At 44.3% G+C, this 22407-nt stretch overlaps 1 protein-coding gene across 1 annotated transcript; it reads right to left on the reverse strand.

The window, feature by feature from the left end:
- Positions 1 to 2327: 2327 nt before the first annotated feature.
- Positions 2328 to 6379, reverse strand: LOC106613727 (transmembrane protein 221). The gene is made up of 3 exons (XM_014216279.3): positions 5886 to 6379; positions 5255 to 5340; positions 2328 to 3158 (listed from the first exon to the last, which is right to left on the reverse strand). Exons 1-3 carry the CDS (start codon positions 6179 to 6181, stop codon positions 2626 to 2628), a joined length of 915 nt encoding a protein of 304 aa, XP_014071754.2. The 5' UTR covers positions 6182 to 6379; the 3' UTR covers positions 2328 to 2625.
- Between the last annotated feature and the right edge of the window lie 16028 nt (positions 6380 to 22407).

Genomic DNA, 22407 nt, shown 5'->3' on the forward strand with positions numbered 1-22407 from the left:
ATTAAACTGTAACTTGGCCACTCAGGAACATTCACTGCCTTCTTGGTAAGCAACTCCAGTGTAGATTTTGTCATGGTTCCACCTGTCACCAGAGGGCGGCAGAGACCATCCTAGAGACATTAATGACGCTCAGGTGTGTCCAATTTACTCATTATGATTTCCCTCTTAAAAGATGTGTGTTTTCTGTTGTCCTTTGCAGAAGCTTAATTCTAATTTTCAATGACGGCCTAGGAACAGTGGTAACTGCCTTGTTCAGGGGCAGAACAACAGATTTGTACCTTGTCAGCTCAGGCATTTGAACTTGCAACCTTTCGGTTACTAGCCCAATGCTCTAACCACTAGGCTACCCTGTTCTATTCGGCACATGTGACAAATACGATTTGATTTGATTTGTAAATAAGGTTAGTGTTGGCCATTGGCCTTATGCTGAAATCCCTCGGTGGTTTCTTTCCTCTCCGGCAACTGAGTTAGGAAGGATGCCTGTATCTTTGTAGTGACTGGGTGTATTGATACACCATCCAAAGTGTAATTAATAACTTCACCATGCTCAAAGCTATATTCAATGTCTGCTTTTTTATTTTTACCCATCAACCAATAGATGCCCATCTTTGCAAAGCATAGGAAAAACCTCCCTGGTCCTTGTGGTTGAATCTGTGTTTTAAATTCACTGCTCGACTGAGGGACCTTACAGATAATTGCATGTGGGGTACAGAGATGAGGTAGTCATTCAAAAATCATGTTAAACACTATTATTGCACATAGAGTGAGTCTATGCAACTTATGTGATTTCAGCAAATGTTTACTCCTGACCTTATTTAGGCTTGCCATAACCAACCGGTTAAATACTTATGGACCAAAACAGACTGAAGTTTCAGGCGGTCTTTTCAAAGAGCTTTTACACTAAAAGGGCATTGTCATCATTTTCAAAATGTCATAGTATTATTCCATCCTCATAGTGTGTAATTAAATCATCTTGAATAAATTAATGTGACATTTTTTATTTCAGAATCTAGACATAGTCCTAATTTTAGAGCACACTATAAGTATAAGGAGTATAATGACGCTTTTATATTGTCTGTATCATGTACGGTTCACGGATAATACGGTCTTACATTAGGCATATGTAAGACTAAAACGGGCCTAAAATGTCCACTTTATCACGATTTTCTCATTTTCTTTTTGTGATAAAAATGTAAAAAGCATATCAAACATTGTTCCTCCCAATTAAGTTTCTATGTAAGAATTGGCCAAAATATTTTTTGCTGGCATGGAATCGCCCTTGTATTTATTTAACACATATTCATCTTTTCATTTCCAGTGCAGTGAAAAGCATGACAAACAGCAGCCTGCACTTCAAAAGCATAGATGGGCTCAGCCATCAGCATGAAGGTGCAGATCAGCATCTCCCAGTGGTGCAGGTAGGAGGCAGTAAACAACCAATTCCACTCACCTTGACTCTGGGACACATGAACAATTCTGTGTATCTTTCATTTGTCTGATTGCCCACAAACCCCCATTCACCACAGCTGAGGATATATATATTTTGTTACATTTCCCTGCTCAAGCTAAAGGGTGGAGTTGATGAGGCTGATAAACTTATTTTGAGTGAAAGCCAAGATAACCTGTTCATAGACATGGGCCACCATTTCTTGCGTTTTTTTTTTTTCTTTGCAATCATCATCCTTTCTTTCATTCTTTCATCACACGTTCTTTGCATGATTATTTGCCATTTTTATGTTTCTCTAAGATTTACGCTTTCTTCCTTATTCCCCCACATTGTCACATGCACACAGTTCACATGAAGCGAACCCCCCCCCCTCTCCCATTCCTCCTGACACTCTACCCCATCCACTTCCTCCTGACTTCTGAAAGACAGTCCAAGGTTAGTCGTTCCTCAGGCATCACACTCAAAGCTATACTCAGCTTTAACTCGGCCACAAGGACTTCTAGGCACTCACTTGAAAATCTGGAAAAGTGCACTAGAATGAACCTGAATGTGCTATTAGACTACTGGTTTACATCAACTGTTCCACTTTATGTTTTAGGACAGTGTGTTTTGTAACAACATACTCATGGTTTGAAATGATTTTTAAAAACGAGTTTATTCACAGTTATGAAAAATGTTTTGTTTACAGTATGCAGACTAGACACTACAGAATGTCTCTATACATTGTGCAATATACAGTTTTGGCTATATATTTCATAGATCATTCTTGGTCTTTACCAAACACTTGAAAATGAAAGCATTTATTAGCAAATCTTTAAATTGTATAATCACATCGCAATAAAAGCATTAGCTGTAACTAGTAAGTCACTAATATGTTCCATTGGAATACCAGGAAGTAAACATTCTACAGAGGGCTTAATAGTGATGGAATCAAACATGGTTTGTGTGTAAAAAGTCAATAGGGATGTTAAGAAAGGTGTATTAAAATGACAATTCCACTATATAGAAATGTACAGTAATGGTAGTAATGGTGCCTGGGTCATGGAGGGATAGCTCAGACCTTTTATATAGCTTCAGCTATTTTCTATCCATATTCTATCCATATTCTTCAGAACGGTAGATAGTATGGGCGTAATGAACTAGTCTTGTGCTAACTGCGATGACTTGTGCAGTGCATCTCACACTAGAGTAGAGTCTTTACTGGAGGCCCCTGACTTGCGGGCCAGCACGCTTCTCATCTCATTGTTAATGCCATTCCATGGTTTAGACGGAGACTGCAGCGGCCCTGACTCTGTCGACAGGGTCCTGTGCATTCTCAAGCCACCCCCACTCCCACCACTATTGTAGCCGTCCTTGTCACTGCCGTGACTCTGTGGGCCATGGGATGGGGAATGATGCTGGTGATGCTGCTTTGGGTCAGTACAGGGAGGGTAGGACAACTGTCGGTGGAGATGGGAGTTGTTGCGGTGCCTCCTGGGTTTGTCCCCGTCTTGGAGCTCGCCGTGGCGGGCGGCAGGGGTGCACCCTCCGTGCTGGTTCTGGTACACTCTGTCAGTGTGCTCCCCACCATGGTAGTGTTGGGCGGTGCGGGCAGCTTTGACCAGTGAGTGAATCACGATCACCAGCAGAATCAGGATTCCTGAGGCCAGTACGCATGCGCTGGCGATGCCTGTCTCTACCTCAAACACCAGCAGCATGTAGATGGACATAGCTGCAGTAGATAAAGGGACAGAGAGAGAGTGAGACGGACATAAAGAGAGAGCGCCACAGAGTGACAGGTACAGAAAGACTAGTTTATTACACTGTGAGAAAGATCACCATTCAGGTCCCTTTTTCTCCCAGGGATGAATAACTCTAAATATTGTAGTGCATTGCCATTGTTTTTTTAGTGTGTATTTTACTCTATTTGACTAATGTTTGGTCATCTTTCAGCAGTTGAAGACCAGGAGTGCTAAAGGAGGGAGGAGAGAAGCACAACTCTGGGATATGATGATGACGTTGTGGAATTGCACAGCTCCCTCTGAAAGGGAGCTGTGGAATCAGGGGGTCATCCACCCTCCATTACAATGGTGCACTGCCTCCCACCTGAACTAGGCATTCACTGGAATGGAAAGCCAACAGCTTGCCTTGCCAGGACCTGCCTTAAGACACGTCAGTAATGCACTTCTGTCAAATACGCCATTGTGTATCAATCAGTTGAAGGGACTCTGAAAGCAGTGACTTTTGCCTCTGCTGCAAATTAACTGGAGTATATTTGTAGAAATCTGAATGAATTTGTCCTTTCTAGGGTCACGCAAAGCTCTATTTGGTACAAGCTGTTATTGTTTAGCAGTTGGTCTGAGCGGATGTAATGTCTGATAAATTAATCTGCTTTAGCTAAATGAAAAGTGCTTTCACATGATGTTATGTGGGGTGACTACAGTGTTTATAATACTACCAAATATATATTCCAGACTTGGAATTGTTTCAACTCTCTACCCAAGGCTTTTACTTGCGACATATAGTTAAATGCACTAAAGAGTAACAATGGGTACATATTGAAGATGTGCATGCTCATCCCCAGAATGTTTTTACGTGTCTATTTTCAAAGGATAAAGATAAGAACATTAATAACTTCATAGTTAAGAACACTATAACATGGAAGAAAATGTACGTTTTCTACAAGAACCAATATCACTTCCTAAAAGCACAACCTTATGGAACAATCCTTGGATCGCTTTTCAGAATTCACTGCTAAATTGGTTCACATGGAAAACTAAATGCATAGAAACCGTAAATTACTTGGTAACAGAAAATACATTTATTTCCATGACCGAATTAAAAAGTAATTTTGGACTGACCAATGTAGATAGTTTCAAATACATGCAACTTAAAAGTTACATATCACAAAATGTTGCTTTTAAATCATTTAGACCTCAGAGCAACCTTGAGGGAATCTTATTTGAGTCAGAAAAGGAAGTTCATATGATAGGGATATACAAACGCTTGCAGAGAGCATATCCCACTGACAAGCACTTAGAAGAAAAAAAAACTGTTGGAACCAAGATTTAAGAACTGATGTTGGCACAAGATGGAGGGAAAGTTGGAGCATAACTAAAGAAATTACAATTAACGAAAATGGAAGCTAATGTATTGAATTTATTATACAAGAGACAAAAGTTCACAAATTCTACAGCACAAGGTAGGGTCATGTCTTAAGTCTAAAACAAATAATGAATCAATAATCCATGCTTTCTGGGAACGCTATGAAGTCCGGAAGTTGTGGGTGGAGCTAGAAATGTGGCTGTCAGAAGTATTACAATGTAAATGTACTTTTAATCAATCTGTTTGCATATTTCAAGACATAGCATGTGGGGGTATAGTGATACCCGATTTGTTGGACGATTCTCTTCTCATTTTGAAAAAACATGTACTAAAAACATAGAAATCAATCCACCATCATTAGCACAACAGAAAAATATAATGATTTATTATTTAAATAATCAAAAGTGTGCGGGCAAGAAACAAAATGGTGCAGTTTCAGGCCGTGTTGCGGAAAGTGATGCAGATGCTGGAGATGGGGGTTTGTGCTAGTGGGTCTGGGAAGGTGTGATGTAGTTAATGTTTGTATGATGTTTGTATGTGTATGTATTGTTTCGAAAATATCAAATTAAATCTTACAACAGCAACAACAACAAAAAATACTACCAAATATGTTGCAGTTTGTTACTCATGATATAGCCAATGAGTTTGTGGTGCCACTTGTAAAACATTTCATTCAAAGAGTTCATTATGGCCCTTACTGTTTACATTTTTTGTCAGTCTTACCTGCTAAGTATACTGAAACCCCAAGGCAAAATAATCCAATGGCCACATGTCGGACATGTTGGCTATGGAATAGGAACCAGTCTGCTCTATGGGAGGAAATGAAGAAAATGCAAGCAGTGACAATGATGACATGATCATATGTTGATGGGTATTGTTCAATTAGTTCACAATTATTTATTTGCACCAAAATAAATAAATAATTTCAAGGTTCAAATTAGTTGGTTAATAGAATGCTTTGTCATTACTTGCACTGGAGTGCACAGAGGCTAGATCTATATGAAAGTCATAAAAAGCACAGACACAATTCTAACCCAACGCGGGAAAGAACTAGGCCACTGAGGTCATAGGCTGTGCACTGCGTGTACAACGAGGGAACGCTATTGTTTTGTCGAACGCATACTGAGTTCAGAGATGGGACTGGGGTCGGTCAAGCAGCCTCTGTCTACACCTGGTACACACGGAAAGTGGTGAATTTAGAAGAATGTAATATTCTTACTTTAATTTCTGTCAATGTCAAACTTTAATATAACCGAAGCATGTTATTCAACAAAATAAACTGCAGGTGCATCAGTGATACAATTCTTGCCTACAACAAATACATTATCCTTAAAGTATGTTGATGGATGTGTACCTTTCTGTATCTTCTCCTCTGCATATCTCGGTTGTAAAGTAGCTGTGCAGAAGGCAGACCACGACAGAGCTCAAATTGAGCGTGAGGGAGAGAGCAGAGAGCACTGTAGACACTGGCATCAGCACTGCCCAAACATTAGTTGGCACGATGGAGATGTTGGGGGGTGATTCCTTCACAGCAATCTGTTGTGATTGTATCTGGAAAATCAGAACGACTGATAGCAGAGACATAATCCCAGATAGGATCCCTAATGAAGACAGGACCATCAAAGACCGCTGGCTATAAACGTACCTCATATTTGGGCTATAAATCACAGACTGACATGGGCGCACCTATCTTTGGAAAAAGTTATCCCGGTCGGAATCTCCTTTATCCTCGTACACGCGTTATCTTTCGCAACCTCTTCAGTCTGCCATATACTGTATCTGTAAAGAGTTGACACAATTGTGAATAGGAAAAAGTAAGAAACCTGGGATTGAGAGAATTTGCGTGTTATTTGCGTGTTGTGCACAAGCACCCGACCCCCCACCGAGCATGTGATGTTTTTAAAATCCCCGGATTAAAAACTTCGCAACAACAATGGGTTTTTCAATTGGATTCTCCAAAACAATGCGTTAAGATGCTCGTCCGAAGCAGTCCCCTGCCGGAGGGAAAACTGTTTGCAATCTTTAGAAAACTGTTCACTTTCCTTTCCAAAACATGAATTACCCCCGCATGAATGCATTTGTTAAACATGTTAAAACAATTGCAGTAGTGCGCTTTGAATTTATACTTCAGATACATTTGAAATGTGAAGAAAACATTGGTCCCAAAAACATCAGCCTCTATTTGATTGTGACCAGGTCTATGATTTTTATTTATATTTGTTAGTCTAGGCTACAGTTATATATTTGGTGCAGTTTAATGCTATTGAAAATGAATAAGGATCCACCAAAAGACATGAATCCGTTCTCGATACCTTTAACCTCTATAATTAGGCATTACCTGTAAATCAAGCAATAGAAGCCTCCTGGAAATGAATCCCAATAAACAGCTGGCTGCAAACTGGTCACAGAGCAAAACGTATTATATGTTTTATGTATAGGCTAGGGGTTAAGGTTAGGAGTTAGATTAAAGGGTTACTGTTACGCTCGTCGATGGAAGGATCGGACCAAGGTGCAGCGTGGTAGGCGTACATTTTACATTTATTAAATGGACATCAAATACAAATGAAAACGTAACGTTCAGTAGGGCATACAGCACAGTACCAAAAACAAGATCCCACAAACTAAGGTGGGAAAAAAGCTGCCTAAGTATGATCCCCAATCAGAGACAACGATAGACAGCTGCCTCTGATTGGGAACCATACCCGGCCAACAAAGAAATAGAAAAACTAGAATGCCCACCCAAATCACACCCTGACCTAACCAAATAGAGAAATAAAAGGGCTCTCTAAGGTCAGGACGTGACAGTTACATTTATTGTTCGGGGAAGGGTTAGCTAACATGCCAAGTAGTTGCATGCTAAGATAACATGCTAAGTGGTAGCTAAAAAGTAGTAAGTAGTTGCAAAGTTACTAATTAGGTAAAATGCTAAAGTTGTCCGTGATGAGATTTGAACATGCAACCTTTCCCTTCTCATACTAAATGGCTCAAATAACATAGCCTAATGTAACATATCATACTAAACAGAGTTTCACTGATTTTAGTAACATATAATATGCTTTCTCTGAGACCAGGCTGAACTAAATAGTGTCTATATTGGTTATTGTTTTGTGTTTCATGCAAGAGCTTCTTAAGGGTTTATCATAGTCCAAAACGTGTACATGTATGCACGGCAGTGTTCTAGAATATTGGACGGTTGACTTTTATAGCCTACTTTTCTAACTATCAGCACAACTCAAGCAATTTCTCCAACTCTCAATACATTCAAATGAATAGAGGATGTGTACCAGAGACGCATTGGTTGGGAATTGTAGGGAGGTGCGTATTCCATCTGCTCAGAGCCTTGTAGCTACTGTATTTCGAAATGGGACGCTGGACTATCGCGTCCTAACAGTGGTGGAAAAAGTACCCAATTGTCATACTTGAGTAAAAGTAAATATACCTTAATAGATAAGGACTCAAGTAAAAGTCACCCAGTAAAATACTACTTGAGTAAAAGTCGAAAAGTATTTGGTTTTATATATACTTAAGTATCAAAAGTAAATCTAATTGCTAAAATATACTTAAATATCAAAAGTAAAAGTATAAATAATTTCAAATTCCTTATATTAAGAAAACCAGACGGCACCATGTTCTTGTTTTTTGAAATTTTGGATAGCCAACAAACAAATCGTGTGTTTAGTGAGTTCGCCAGATCAGAGGCCGGGAATGACACGGGATGTTGTCTTGTGCTGCTAAGCATATAAAATGGAACGAATACTTTTGGGTGTCAGGGAAAATGTATGGAGTAAAATTACATTATTTTCTTTAGGAATGTAGTGAAGTAAAAATGGTCAAAAATATAAATAGTAAAGTATTTTTACTTAAGTACTTTACACCACTGCGTCCTAGACGATGAGAAGCGATAGTCCGGTGTCCCATTGTGACATAGCCAAGTGGCTCTGAGACCACTTAGCTATGTACGCACAGCCTACTGTATGGTCTTGTCTCCGCCCTAACGATGGCAGTCGTTGTCCTAACGATGGGAGTCGTTGTATCATGGAAGGATTTTGACAGGAGTGAACCCTGAGAATTTGGCCTCTCTCTCATCCTTGAAATCTCCCCCTTTGAATCCAATTAACTTTTCAATGGTTGCCTTGGAAACAAACACTGAAATACCAAGAGACAGCGCACTGCTGTTGCTCTGTTGGTTTGAGGCTACTGCGCTGTGCACTCACCCACCTTTCCTTGTTGGCCCCTATAGGAACCTTAATCCATTTCACATTTGAAAACATTATTGTACATTAAATAGGCCTACTATTTATGTCTATCATCCATATAGACTATGGCTATGCCACTTTGGGTCATTAAATTCACCTCCATTTCTGAAGTTTCTTTAAGTACATGGATGGTCTTTTTGATATAGTAAACAAATAGAATACCGTTTTGATTTTATGCAACAAAACTTTGTTGTTGTATTTGATCGATTCAGAAGTGTAGGCTATAGCACATGTAAAATTCCACAACACCCAAAAGCTCTACAAACCAAAGCTTATTTAAGGTATACTTTTTTAAATGTACTGATGCAGGTCTCACTAGCAATGAGGGGTAAGGGAAATGTTCTCTGCATGTGATTGTCTGACTCTATCTTGAAGACAGTAGGACAACTGTAGAGCAGCTAAAGGTTGGGGGTTTGGGGTAAAGGTCTGGCTCAATGCTGTTCTGATGGAGATAAGCTCGCGGCTATGAAAGTGCACACAACAAAGAATTGCTCTCACACATGCACACTGACCATGGAGTCTATTTCTGAATTCGACAGCCCCACCACACACACTAAAATGGCAGCCGCTGATGTTGTCGAAAGCAGAAGTGAGCAGTTTCAGGAAAACAAAAAAGAAGTCTAAATGTGAACACTTTCCAAAGGCTCCTTCATCTGTCTTAGAATGTACTCTCTTTTTAATGTGATTCATAATGCTTGTGGGCATACATGCTATGGCCACGATACTGATATGTAAACTTTGTTACTGCATCGAAACGACTAACATACAGTATATCCTACATAATGAATAACCTTTAGACAAAGTGTCAACACTGTTTCTATGATTCTTAGCAGGTGGTTTTACTCTTATTTACATGTGATGGTTATGTTTATTCTCCACTGAATTGGGTGAATCTAGCTGCACACAGGGATGCAGCCTATAGCAGGGGTGGAAGCGGCCCTCTGAGATGTTGCTAATTCTTGCATCATAAAGGGCCTCCTTTAAGATCATCAAGTGTGTGTATGTGTGCAACCGTGTGCTTGTGTGAGCGCACATTGGTGTGTTTGTGTGTGTCTTTGAGTGGCGTGTGTGTGCGTAGTGCCTGTGTGTGTTAGGAGTGTCTCTGTGTGATTGCTCGATGTTAATAACACTTGTCCTTAAATTATTTTTAGGAGTAATGAAAGCAATGTGCCACCTCCCAAAAATAGTCAAGAATTGTGTAGCTCGTATAAATGATTGAGTTATTACCTCTAAATATATCCATTAAGATAGTCCACATACTATCTTTTGGCATCTTTGAAGTGACAAATGGATACTGTATATAATAAACTATGACAGTACTATGTTTGGCCTAAGGGATGTGGCTGTATTATTGAAGAGTCAAAGCCTTGATTAGCTGAGTGAGATCAGTCAAATGGTAAGAAGGCTATTGTAGATCTAACAAAATCAGGCAGAACCAATAGAAGTAAGACTAGTAGGACTAGTAGGCAGTGAGATTCAATGCAGTGTGTTTAGAGATTGTAACACAGCAGAGTAAGTACAGCGCTATTGGATATGGGATCCACTTATTGCCAGTATATTTACTCACCTATTGAAATGGACCAAAATAGAAACTGGACAAAGTGAAGGAGGAATCAAAGTTACCTATCAATAGAAAACTTTTAGAAAATCCCATGCATCATCACATCGTTTAAAGTTCAGTAGCCTTCCTTTCTTTTGATCAGTTCATTTCTGTTTTTGTCTTTTTATCCACCACTATTCCCTTCTATTCTTAGGCTGCACTATTGATCATTTACCTTAAATTATCTATCTACTGACACACAGCCAATGTAAGTGAGTCAACAAGCAAGTGAGCAAATAGGGAGCTCCTAGGATGTGCTGTGAGACAAAATGAAAGGGTTACTACAGTAGCTTATTTTTAATGTAAAGAAAATATGGTATTTTAATGCACAATCCAACTCATGGCATACCAATGATAGGCCTTCATTAGAACATCTCTGACCAAGAACATTTTGTTTTGAAAACCCAAGACAGTGACCATCAATAGACATATTCTCTGTGGTTTACCTATGTTTTTATCAGAAAAGGGCACAGAAAGCACAATAGTCAAAAATAGCATATCTATGAACGACACAGACCAAGACCAGGCTTACTGTGTAGCTTATCTTGTGTCTGATCTCTGTGTGTGTGTGTGTGTGTGTGTGTGTGTGTGTGTGTGTGTGTGTGTGTGTGTGTGTGTGTGTGTGTGTGTGTGTGTGTGTGTGTGTGTGTGTGTGTGTGTGTGTGTGTGTGTGTGTGTGTGTTCACCTAACACAAAGATGGGCAAGTTGCAATAGAACATCTTCAAGTGGAATGAAGTTGAAGAGTAACTGTATATGAGAGTATCAATGGCCTGCAGGACAAGATGTTTCCAAGATGGCGTAGCAAACGTGGTTTGTCGTCCTCTCGTTTACTTTTTGTCTTTTTTGTATATATTTCAATTTATTTTCAATCTCTTTTCCATTTTTAAATTAAATGTGACACGGATCTGCTATTTTTTTTAGACCTTATAGCCTGTCACGCCCTGACCTGAGAGAGCCTTTTTATGTCTCTATTTAGGTTTGGTCAGGGTGTGATTTGGGTGGCCATTCTATGTCCTTTTTTCTATGTTTTTGTATTTCTTTGTTTTGGGCTGGTATGGCTCTCAATCAGGGACAGCTGTACATTGTCTTAGCTGATTAGCTGTTGTTGTCTTACCCGTTGTTGTCTTAGCTAGCTCTTATCAGAGTGTGCGCAACTGGTCGAAGGAAGTCAGGTGCAGGAGAGCAGAGATGAGTGAACAGGCATACTTTATTCAGGCAGAGGAAAACAGCTGGACGCAACTGCGTCACAACACTCCAGCCCAAGGGAAAAAGTAATAGCGCACAAATAACAAAACCACGGGTTACAACAATACCCGGCGAAAAACCAGGCTGTAGCGTAACATACGTAACGAACGAACAATACCACACACAGACATGGGGGGAACAGAGGATAATATACACGTAGAGTAATGAGGGGATGTAAACCAGGTGTGTGGGAAAACAAGACAAAACAAATGGAAAATGAAAGGTGGAGCGGCGATGGCCTGAAGATCGGAGACGTCGACCGCCAAACGTCGCCCGAACAAGGAGAGGAACCGACTTCGGTGGGAGTCGTGACAATACCCCCGCCTTGACGCGCGGCTCCAGCAGCGCGCCGACACCTGCCTCAGGGACGACCCGGAGGGCGAGGTGCAGGGCGATCCGGACGGCGACGGTGGAACTCCTGCTGCAGTGAAGGGTCCAACACGTCCTCCACCAGAACCCAGCATCTCTCCTCCGGACCATACCCCTCCCACTCCACGAGGTACTGAAGGCCCCTCGCCAAACGCCTCGAATCCAGTATGGAGCAAACGGAATACGCCGGGGCCCCCTCGATGTCCAGAGGGGGCGGAGGAACCTCCCGCACCTCAGACTCCTGGAGCGGGCCAGCCACCACCGGCCTGAGGAGAGACACATGGAATGAGGGGTTAATACGGTAATCGGGGGGAAGCTGTAACCTGTAACTAACCTCGTTCAGTCTCCTCAGGACTTTAAATGGCCCCACAAACTGCGGCCCCAGCTTCCGGCAGGGCAGGCGGAGGGGCAGGTTTCGGGTCGAGAGCCAGACCCGGTCCCCCGGTGCGAACACCGGGGCCTCACTGCGGTGACGGTCTGCGCTGGCTTTCTGGCGCAGCACGGCCGCTGGAGGTGAACATGGGCGGCGTCCCATGTCTCCTCTGCATGCCTGAACCTGTTGTCCACTGCAGGAGCCTTGATCTGACTCTGATGCCAAGGCGCCAGAACCGGCTGGTACCCCAGTACGCACTGGAAGGGGGAGAGGTTAGTGGAGGAGTGGCGGAGCGAGTTCTGAGCCATCTCGGCCCAGGGCACGAACGCCGCCCACTCCCCCGGCCGGTCCTGGCAATAAGGCAGCAGAAATCTACCCACATCCTGGTTCACTCTCTCCACCTGCCCATTACTCTCGGGGTGAAAACCTGAGGTAAGGCTGATCAAGACCCCCAGACATTCCATGAACGCCCTCGAGACCCTCGACCTGAACTGGGGACCCTGATCAGACACTATATCCTCAGGCACCCCGTAGTGCCAGAAGACGTGCATAAACAAGGCCTCCGCAGTCTGTAGGGCCGTAGGGAGACTGGGCAGAGGGAGGAGACGGCAGGACATAGAGAAACGATCCATAACGACCAGGATCGTGATGTTCCCCTGTGTGGGGGGGAGATCAGTGAGGAAATCGACCGACAGGTGCGACCATGGCCGTTGTGCAACGGGTAAGGGGTGTAGCTTACCTCTGGTCAGGTGCCTAGGAGCCTTACACTGGGCGCACACCGAGCAGGAGGAAACATAAACCCTCACGTCCTTGGCCAAGGTAGGCCACCAGTACTTCCCACTCAAACAGCGCACCGTCCGACCGATGCCTGGATGACCAGAGGAGGGTGACAGGTGGACCCAATAGATCAACCGGTCACTGACAGCAGACGGAACGTACAGACACCCAGAGGGACACTGGAGAGGAGCGTGCTCTGCACGTAACGCCTGCTCAATGTCAGCATCCAGCTCCCATACTTCCGGCGCCACCAGGCAGGAGGCCGGGAGTATGGGGGTAGGATCCATGGGCCGCTCCTCTGTGTCATACAGCCGGGACAGTGCGTCTGCCTTCACATTCTGGGAACCTGGTCTGTAGGAAAGGGTGAAAACACTGGAACAATAGGGATCCCTAACTATGGGCGAATGCTCTGTCGATAAAATTCCCAGCCGCACCTGAATCGACGAGCGACTTATGCTGGGAATGCGGGGAAAACTCAGGAAAGTTAACATGCAAAAACAGGTGTGCAACAGAAGGCTCTGGATGAGAATGGTGCAGGCTCACCTGGGGTGACGCCAGAGTGCCCTGCCTGCTGCTTCGACCCCCAGAGGAACCAACCCGACACCGACCGGCAGTGTGACCTCTGCGGCCACAGATGGTGCACGTGAAGGTCCTTCTTCCGGCCTCCCTGAGCGCAGCACCTCCCAGCTCCATAGGCACCGCAGCGGTGGTGCTGGGAGAGGGAACCAACAGAGCCCTCACTGAACGTCCGCGGGTGGCCAGCAGGTTATCAAGGCGAATGGACAGGTCCACCAGCTGGTCAAAGGTGAGGGTGGTATCCCTGCAGGCCAACTCCCGACGGACATCCTCGCGCAGGCTGCAGCGATAGTGGTTGATAAGGGCCCTGTCGTTCCATCCCGCTCCAGAGGCCAGGGTCCGAAAGTCCAGGGCGAACTCCTGGGTGCTCCTCGTCCCCTGCCTCAGGTGGAAGAGACATTCACCCGCCGCTCTACCCTCGGGCGAGTAGTCGAAGACTGCCCGGAAGCGGCGGGTGTACTCCTCGAAGTGGTCCAGCGCCGCATCCTCCTTCTACCAACCCAGGGCTTTCCCCGAGAGGCACGAGACGAGGGCGGACACCCTCTCACGTCCCGAAGGAGCCGGGTAGACGGTCGCCAGGTACAGGTCCAGCTGCAGCAGGAAACCGCGTGCCGCCGCCCCATCATACTCCCCGGGAAGGGCGAGACGAATCCCACTGGGACCGGGTGCAGGAGGGGCGAGTAGTGGTGACCCCTGTTGTGCTGGTGGAGGCGCTGGAGGGACTCCCTGTCTTTCCCAAAAGTCCATAGTCTGAACGACGCGGTCCAAACAAGGAGAGGAACCAACTTCAGCGGGAGTCGTGACAGCTCTCCCAATCAACACCTGTGATTGCTTTATGCCTCGCTTTATGCCTCACTCAAATGTCAATATGCCTTGTACACTGTTGTTTAGGATAGTTATTAGACCCATTCAAAGTGCCTCAGATACCTCCTTTGTCCCACCTCCCACTCATGCGGTGACCTCACCCAGCATAACTAGCCCGTCCAGAGATGCAACCTCTCTTATCATCACTCGGTGCCTGGGCTTACCTCCACTGTACCCGCACCCCACCATACCCCTGTCTGTGCATTATGCCCTGAATCTATTCTACCACGCCCAGAAATCTGCTCCTTTTATTCTCTGTCCCCAACGCACTAGACGACCAGTTTTGAGAGCCTTTAGCCGTATCCTCATCCTACTCCTCCTCTGTTCCTTGGGTGATGTGGAGGTTAACCCAGACCCCGCGTGTCCCCAGGCACTCTCATTTGTTGACTTCTGTAACCGAAAAATCCTTGGTTTCATGCATGTTAACATTAGAAGCCTCCTCCCTAAATTTGTTTTACTCACTGCATGAGCACACTCCGCCAACCCTGATGTCCTTGCCGTGTCTGAATCCTGGCTTATGAAGGCCACCAAAAATTCTGAGATTTCCATACCCAACTACAACATTTTCCATCAAGATAGAACTGCTAAAGGGGGAGGAGTTGCAATCTACTCCAAAGATAGCCTGCAAAGTTCTGTCATACTTTCCAGGTCTATGCCCAAACAGTTCGAGCTTCTAATTTTAAAAATTAATCTCTCCAGAAATAAGTCTCTCACTGTTGCCGCCTGTTATAGACCCCCCTCAGCTCCCAGCTGTGCCCTGGACACAATATGTGAATCGATCGCCCCCCATCTATCTTCAGAGTTCGTTCTGTTAGGTGACCTAAACTGTGATATGCTTAACACCAACGGCAGTCCCACAATCTAAGCTTAGAGTTACAACCCTAAATCCGTAAACATGGGCATCCTCATAGATATTATCTTGATCAACTTTCCTTCCAAATACAACTCTGCTGTTTTCAATCAGGATCTCAGCGATAACTGCTTCATTGCCTGCATTCGCTATCGGTCCTCAGTCAAACGACCACCCCTCATCATTGTCAAATGCTCCCTAAAACACTTCAGTGAGCAGGCCTTTCTAATCGACCTGGCCCAGGTATTCTGGAAGGATATTGACATCCCATCAGTAGAGGATGCCTGGTCGTTCTTTAAAAGTAATTTTCTCACCATCTTAAATAAGCATGCCCCTTTCAGAAAATGTAGAACTAAGAACAGATATAGTCCTTGGTTCACTCCAAACCTGACTGCCCTCAACCAGCACAAAAACATCCTGTGGCGGACTGCACTAGCATCGAATAGTCCCCAAAAATATGCAACTTTTCACGGAACTCAGGAACCAATACATGCAGTCAGTCAGGAAAGCAAAGGCTATCTTTTTCAAACAGAAATTTGCATCCTGTAGCTCTAACTCCAAAAGGCTTTGGGACACTGTGAAGTCCATGGAGAATAAGAGCACCTCCTCCCAGCTGCCCTCTGCACTGAGGCTAGGTAACACTGTCACCACCGATAAATCTACGATAATCGACAATTTCAATAAGCATTTCTCTACGGCTGGTCATGCTTTCCTCCTGGCTACCCCAACCCCGGCCAACAGCTCCGCACCCCCCGCAGCTACTTGCCCAAGCCTCCCCAGCTTCTCCTTCACCCAAATCCAGATAGCAGATGTTCTGAAAGAGCTGCAAAACCTGGACCCGTACAGATCAGCTCTCTTTCTAAAATTATCCGCCGCCATTGTTGCAACCCCTATTACCAGTCTGTTCAACCTCTCTTTCATATCGTCCGAGATCCCTAAAGATTGGAAAGCTGCCACGGTCATCCCCCTCTTCAAAGGGGGTGACACGCTAGACCCAAACTGTTAAAGACCTATATCCATCCTGCCCTGCCTTTCTAAGTCTTCGAAAGCCAAGTTAATAAACACATCACTGACCATTTAGAATCCCACCGTACCTTCTCCGCTATGCAATACGGTTTTCGAGCTGGTCACGGGTGCACCTCAGCCACGCTCAAGATTCTAAACGATATCATAACCGCCATCGATGAAAGACAGTACTGTGCAGCCGTCTTCATCGACCTGGCCAAGGCTTTCGACTCTGTCAATCACCGCATTTTTATCGGCAGATTCAACAGCCTTGGATTCTCAAATGACTGCCTCGACTGGTTCACCAACTACTTCTCAGACAGAGTTCAGTGTGTCATATCGGAGGGCCTGTTGTCCGGACCTCTGGCTGTCTTTATGGGGGTACCACAGGGTTCAATTCTCGGGCTGACTCTTTTCTCTGTATATATCAACGATATCGCTCTTGCTGCGGGTGATTCCCTGATCCACCTCTATGCAGACGACACCATTCTGTATACATCTGGCCCTTCTTTGGACACTGTGTTAACTAACCTCCAAACGAGCTTCAATGCCATACAACACTCCTTCCGTGGCCTCCAACTGCTCTTAAACGCTAGTAAAACCAAATGCATGCTTTTCAACCATTCGCTGCCCTCACCCGCCCGCCGAGCATCACTACTCTGGACGGTTCTGACTTAGAATATGTGGACAACTACAAATACCTAGGTGTCTGGCTAGACTGTAAACTCTCCTTCCAGACTCATATTAAATATCTCCAATCCAAAATTAAATCTAGAATCGGCTTCCTATTTCGCAACAAAGCCTCCTTCACTCACGCCGCCAAACATACCCTCGTAAAACTGACTATCCTACCGATCCTCGATATCGTCGATGTCATTTACAAAATAGCTTCCAATACTCTACTCATCAAACTGGATGCAGTCTATCACAGTGCCATCCGTTTTGTCACCAAAGCCCCTTATACCACCCACCACTGTGACCTGTATGCTCTAGTCGGCTGGCCCTCGCTACATATTCGTCGCCAGACCCACTGGCTCCAGGTCATCTATAAGTCTATGCTAGGTTAAGTTCCGCCTTATCTCAGCTCAGCTCACTGGTCACAATAACAACACCCATAGCACGCGCTCCAGCAGGTATATCTCACTGGTCATCCCCAAAGCCAACACCTCCTTTGGTCGCCTTTCCTTCCAGTTCTTTGCTGCCAATGACTGGAACGAATAGGCAAAAATCGCTGAAGCTGGAGACTTATAGTTCCCTCACTAACTTTAAACATCAGTTATCTGAGCAGCTAACCGATCGCTGCAGCTGTACGTAGCCCATCTGTAAATAGCCCATCCAATCAACCTACCTCATCCCCATACTGTTTTTATTTACTTTTCTGCTCTTTTGCACACCAATATTTCTACTTGCACATCACCATCTGCTCATCTATCACTCCAGTGTTAATTTGCTAAATTGTAATTACTTCGCTACTATGGCCTATTTATTGCCTTACCTCTTCACGCCATTTGCACACACTGTATATAGACTTTCTTTTTTTCTATTGTGTTATTGACTGTACGCTTGTTTATTCCATGTGTAACTCTGTGTTGTTTCTGTCGCACTGCTTTGCTTTATCTTGGCCAGGTCGCAGTTGTAAATGAGAACTTGTTCTCAACTAGCTTACCTGGTTAAATAAAGGTGAAATAAAAATTAAAAAAATAAAAAATCCTGAATGATATGCGTTTTCAAAGTTAAGTACAGTGGGTATCATAGGTACTCACCCCTTGGATTTCTTCACATTTTATTGTCTTACAAAGTGGGATTAAATGGATTTAATTGTACATTTTTGTCAACGATCTACACAAAATACTCTGTAATGTCAAAGTGGAAGAAAATGTGTACTTTTTAAAAAGGATTAATGAAAAATAAAACACTAATATAACTTCATTAGATAAGTATTAATCCCCCTGAGTCAATACATGTTAGAAACACCTTTGGCAGCAATTACAGCTGTGAATCTTCTTGGGTAAGTCTCTAAGAGCTTTGCACACTGGTAAAGATGGCACCGTACTGTATGGCCAATGTTTGGCAAACTCCGACCCAACTTTGCTTTTGGTGTTAATTTGTACTTTATTTTCATGGAATGTAATCAACATCTGCCCTGGGCTCTTTCTGTAATTCTGACCCAATTTTTGGAGTGTCTAAGAGGAAACGCTGGTGTTACAGAGGCAAGAGAGGAGGAGTCCTGGCGAGATTAAGGCGAAGGAAAAACCTGCCACCTCTTCCCTCCATTCTATTGGTCACTAGATAATAAGATGGATGACCTCCGATTGCGGATTTTCTACCAACAGGACTCTCATATCTGCAATATTCCCTGCTCTTCTGAAACATCGCCTTCGTACAAGATACACCCCCCCCCCCCCATGTGCTTACTCTTGCGCAGTGGAAGTCTCGACCCATTGTTCACCTGTCTTGGAATATCTGATGGTCTAATGCCGACCCTTCTACCTTCGAGTGAGTTTTCAGCTGTTATCGTGACTGTTGTATACATTCCACCTCAGGACAAGACAAATAACAAGCTAGCACTTAACAAACTGTACGAGGGTATAAAACAAACAGGAAAACGTGCACCCCGAGACTGAATTTTTTGTTGCCTGCAATTTTAATTCACCGTCATTAAGACATGTGATGCCTAACTTCCATCAACACGTCTCCTTCGCCACTAGAGGCAATAAAGTCCTAGACGACTGTTACTCTACCCTCCTTCGTCCCCCATGCGGCATATCTGATAATGACTATGTACTCCTGCTTAATGTTTACAAGCAGAAGCTCAAACAGGAAGTGTACCTGTGACACCAACGGCTCCATTGAAAAATGGTCATCAGAATCAGAGATAATGCTACAGGACTGCTTTGCTAGCGCTGATTGGAATATGTTCCGATTCTCAGCCGATAACATTTACGAGCTTCGTTAGGAAATGCATTGGCGATGTTGTACCCACAGTGAAGGTTCGCTGCTTCTCCAATCAAAAGCCATGGATTAACACTGAGGTTGGCGCTAAGCTAAAGGACAGGGCTGCCGCACACGGGGCTATCGCAGACAACCTTGAGGGCTACGGCTGAGGACAGGAACAAATACAAGAAGTCCCGTTACGAACTTCGCAGAGTCATCAACCGAGCAAAAGGACAATTTAGGAATAAGTTGGAATCATATTACATAGGCTCCGACGCCCGCCAGATGTGGTAGGGGCTACAGTCCATTACGGATCACAAAGGAAGACCCAGCCGTGATCTGCCCAACGATGCCTCTCTACCAGACGAACTCAATGCATTTTATGCACACTTCGACAATAACAACACCGTGCAGTGGGTGAGGGCCCCACCAACCCAGAGGACTGGGTGATCTCGCTCTCCGAGGCTGACGTGAGTAAGGTCTTTAATCAGGTCAACACTCGCAAAGCCGCGGGGCCAGACGGTATACCAGGGCACGTTCTAGGAGCATGGAGTGAACAGCTGGCAGGAATATTCACTGTCCTTTTCAACCTCTCCTTGTCCCAGTTGGTAATCCCCACATGTCTTAAATTGACCACCATCATTCCTGTGACTACACTACCATTCAAAAGTTTGGGGTCACTTAGAAATGTCCTTGTTTTTGAAAGAAAAGCACACATTTTTTGTCCATTAAAATAACATCAAATTGATCAGAAATACAGTGTAGACATTGTTAATGTTGTAAATGAAAAAAACGTACAAAACTGAAGATCTCGTACAACGCTATGTACTACGGCTGTACTACTCCCACAGAACAGCGCAAACTGGCTCTAACCAGAATAGAAAGAGGAGTGGGAGGCCCCAGTACAAAACGGAGCAAGAGGACAAGTACATTAGTGTGTCTAGTTTGAGAAACAGATGCCTCACAAGTCCTTAACTGGCAGCTTCATTAAACAGTACCGACAAAACACCAGCCTCAACGTCAACAGTAAAGATCGACTCCGGGATGCTGGCCTTCAGTTTCTTGGCAATTTCTCGCATGGAAAAGCCTTCATTTCCCAGAACAAGAATAGACTGACGAGTTTCAGAAGAAAGGTCTTTGTTTCTGGCCATTTTGAGCCTGTAATCGAACCCACAAATGCTGATGCTCCAGACTCAACTAGTCTAAAGTTTTATTGCTTCTTTAATCAGAACAACAGTTTCCAGCTGTGCTAACATAATTTCAAAAGGGTTTTCTAATGATCAATTAGGCTTTTAAAATTATAAACTTGGATTAGCTAACACAACGTGCCATTGGAACACAGGAGTGATGGTTGCTGATTAAGGGCCTCTGTATGCCTATGTAGATATCTGTCAGACATATCAGTGTGGATGACGGATCACCACCTCAAGCTGAACCTCGGCAAGACGGAGCTGCTCTTCCTCCCGGGGAAGGACTGCCCGTTCCATGATCTCGCCATCACGGTTGACAACTCCCTTGTGTCCTCCTCCCAGAGTGCTAAGAACCTTGGCGTGATCCTGGACAACACCCTGTCGTTCTCCACTAACATCAAGGCGGTGACCCGATCCTGTAGGTTCATGCTCTACAACATTCGCAGAGTACGACCCTGCCTCACACAGGAAGCGGCGCAGGTCCTAATCCAGGCACTTGTCATCTCCCGTCTAGATTACTGCAACTCGCTGTTGGCTGGGCTCCCTGCCTGTGCCATTAAACCCCTACAACTCATCCAGAACACCGCAGCCCGTCTGGTGTTCAACCTTCCGCAAGTTCTCTCACGTCACCCCGCTCCTCCGCTCTCTCCACTGGCTTCCAGTTGAAGCTCGCATCCGCTACAAGACCATGGTGATTGCCTACGGAGCTGTGAAGGGAACGGCACCTCCATACCTTCAGGCTCTGATCAGGCCCTACACCCAAACAAGGGCACTGCGTTCATCCACCTCTGGCCTGCTGGCCCCCCTACCTCTGAGGAAGCACAGTTCCCGCTCAGCCCAGTCAAAACTGTTCGCTGCTCTGGCACCCCAATGGTGGAACAAGCTCCCTCACGACGCCAGGACAGCGGAGTCAATCACCACCTTCCGGAGACACCTGAAACCCCACCTCTTTAAGGAATACCTAGGATAGGATAAAGTAATCCTTCTAACCCCCCCCCCCCCCCCTTATAAGATTTAGATGCACTATTGTAAAGTGGTTGTTCCACTGGATATCATAAGGTGAATGCACCAATTTGTAAGTCGCTCTGGATAAGAGCGTCTGCTAAATGACTTAAATGTAAATGTAAATGTAGATATTCCATAAAGAATCTGCCGTTTCCAGCTACAATAGTTAATTTACAACATTTACAATGTCTACACTGTATTTCTGATCAATTTGATGTTATTTTAATGGACAAAAAATGTACTTTTGCTTTTTTTAAATTACATTTCTAAGTGACACCAAACTTTTGAACAGTAGTGTAATTTTTTTTTTTATCCTCATCAATCTACACACAATATCCCATAATTATTATTATTATTTTTTTTTAACTGACATATCATATTTACATAAGTATTCAGACCCTTTACAGTCTTGAGTCTTCTTGGGTATGACGCTACAAGCTTGGCACACCTGACCTTCTCCCATTCTTCTCTGCAGATCCTCTCAAGCTCTATCAGGTTGGATGGGGACAGCTATTTTCAGGTCTCTCCGGTGATGTTCGATCGGGTTCAAGTCCGGGCTCTGGTTTGGCCACTCAAGGACATTCAGAGACTTGTCCCGATGCCATTCCTGCATTGTCTTGGCTGTGTGCTTAGGGTTGTTGTCCTGTTGGAAGGTGAACCACTACCACATATCTACAGTACAAAATCCATGTGTACTTGTGTATATAGTGCGTATGTTATCATGTGTGTGTATGCATGTGTCTATGTTTGTGTTGCTTCACAGTCCCCGCTGTTCCATAAGGTGTATTTTTATCTGTTTTTTAAAATCAAATTCTACTGCTTGCATTAGTT

This window comes from Salmo salar, chromosome 10 (assembly GCF_965601325.2).
Source record: "Salmo salar chromosome 10, fSalSal1, whole genome shotgun sequence".
NCBI lineage: Eukaryota > Metazoa > Chordata > Actinopteri > Salmoniformes > Salmonidae > Salmo > Salmo salar.

What these genes read in the sequence shown, in the direction of transcription:
- LOC106613727 (XM_014216279.3), bottom strand. Translation starts at nt 6,181, where the DNA reads ATGAGGTACGTTTATAGCCAGCGGTCTTTGATGGTCCTGTCTTCATTA. An exon ending in AGAGGAGAAGATACAGAAAG is followed by an intron (nt 5,341 to 5,885) that starts GTACACATCCAT and finishes TTCCTCCCATAG; the next exon opens with AGCAGACTGGTTCCTATTCC. An exon ending in GGTTTCAGTATACTTAGCAG is followed by an intron (nt 3,159 to 5,254) that starts GTAAGACTGACA and finishes TATCTACTGCAG; the next exon opens with CTATGTCCATCTACATGCTG.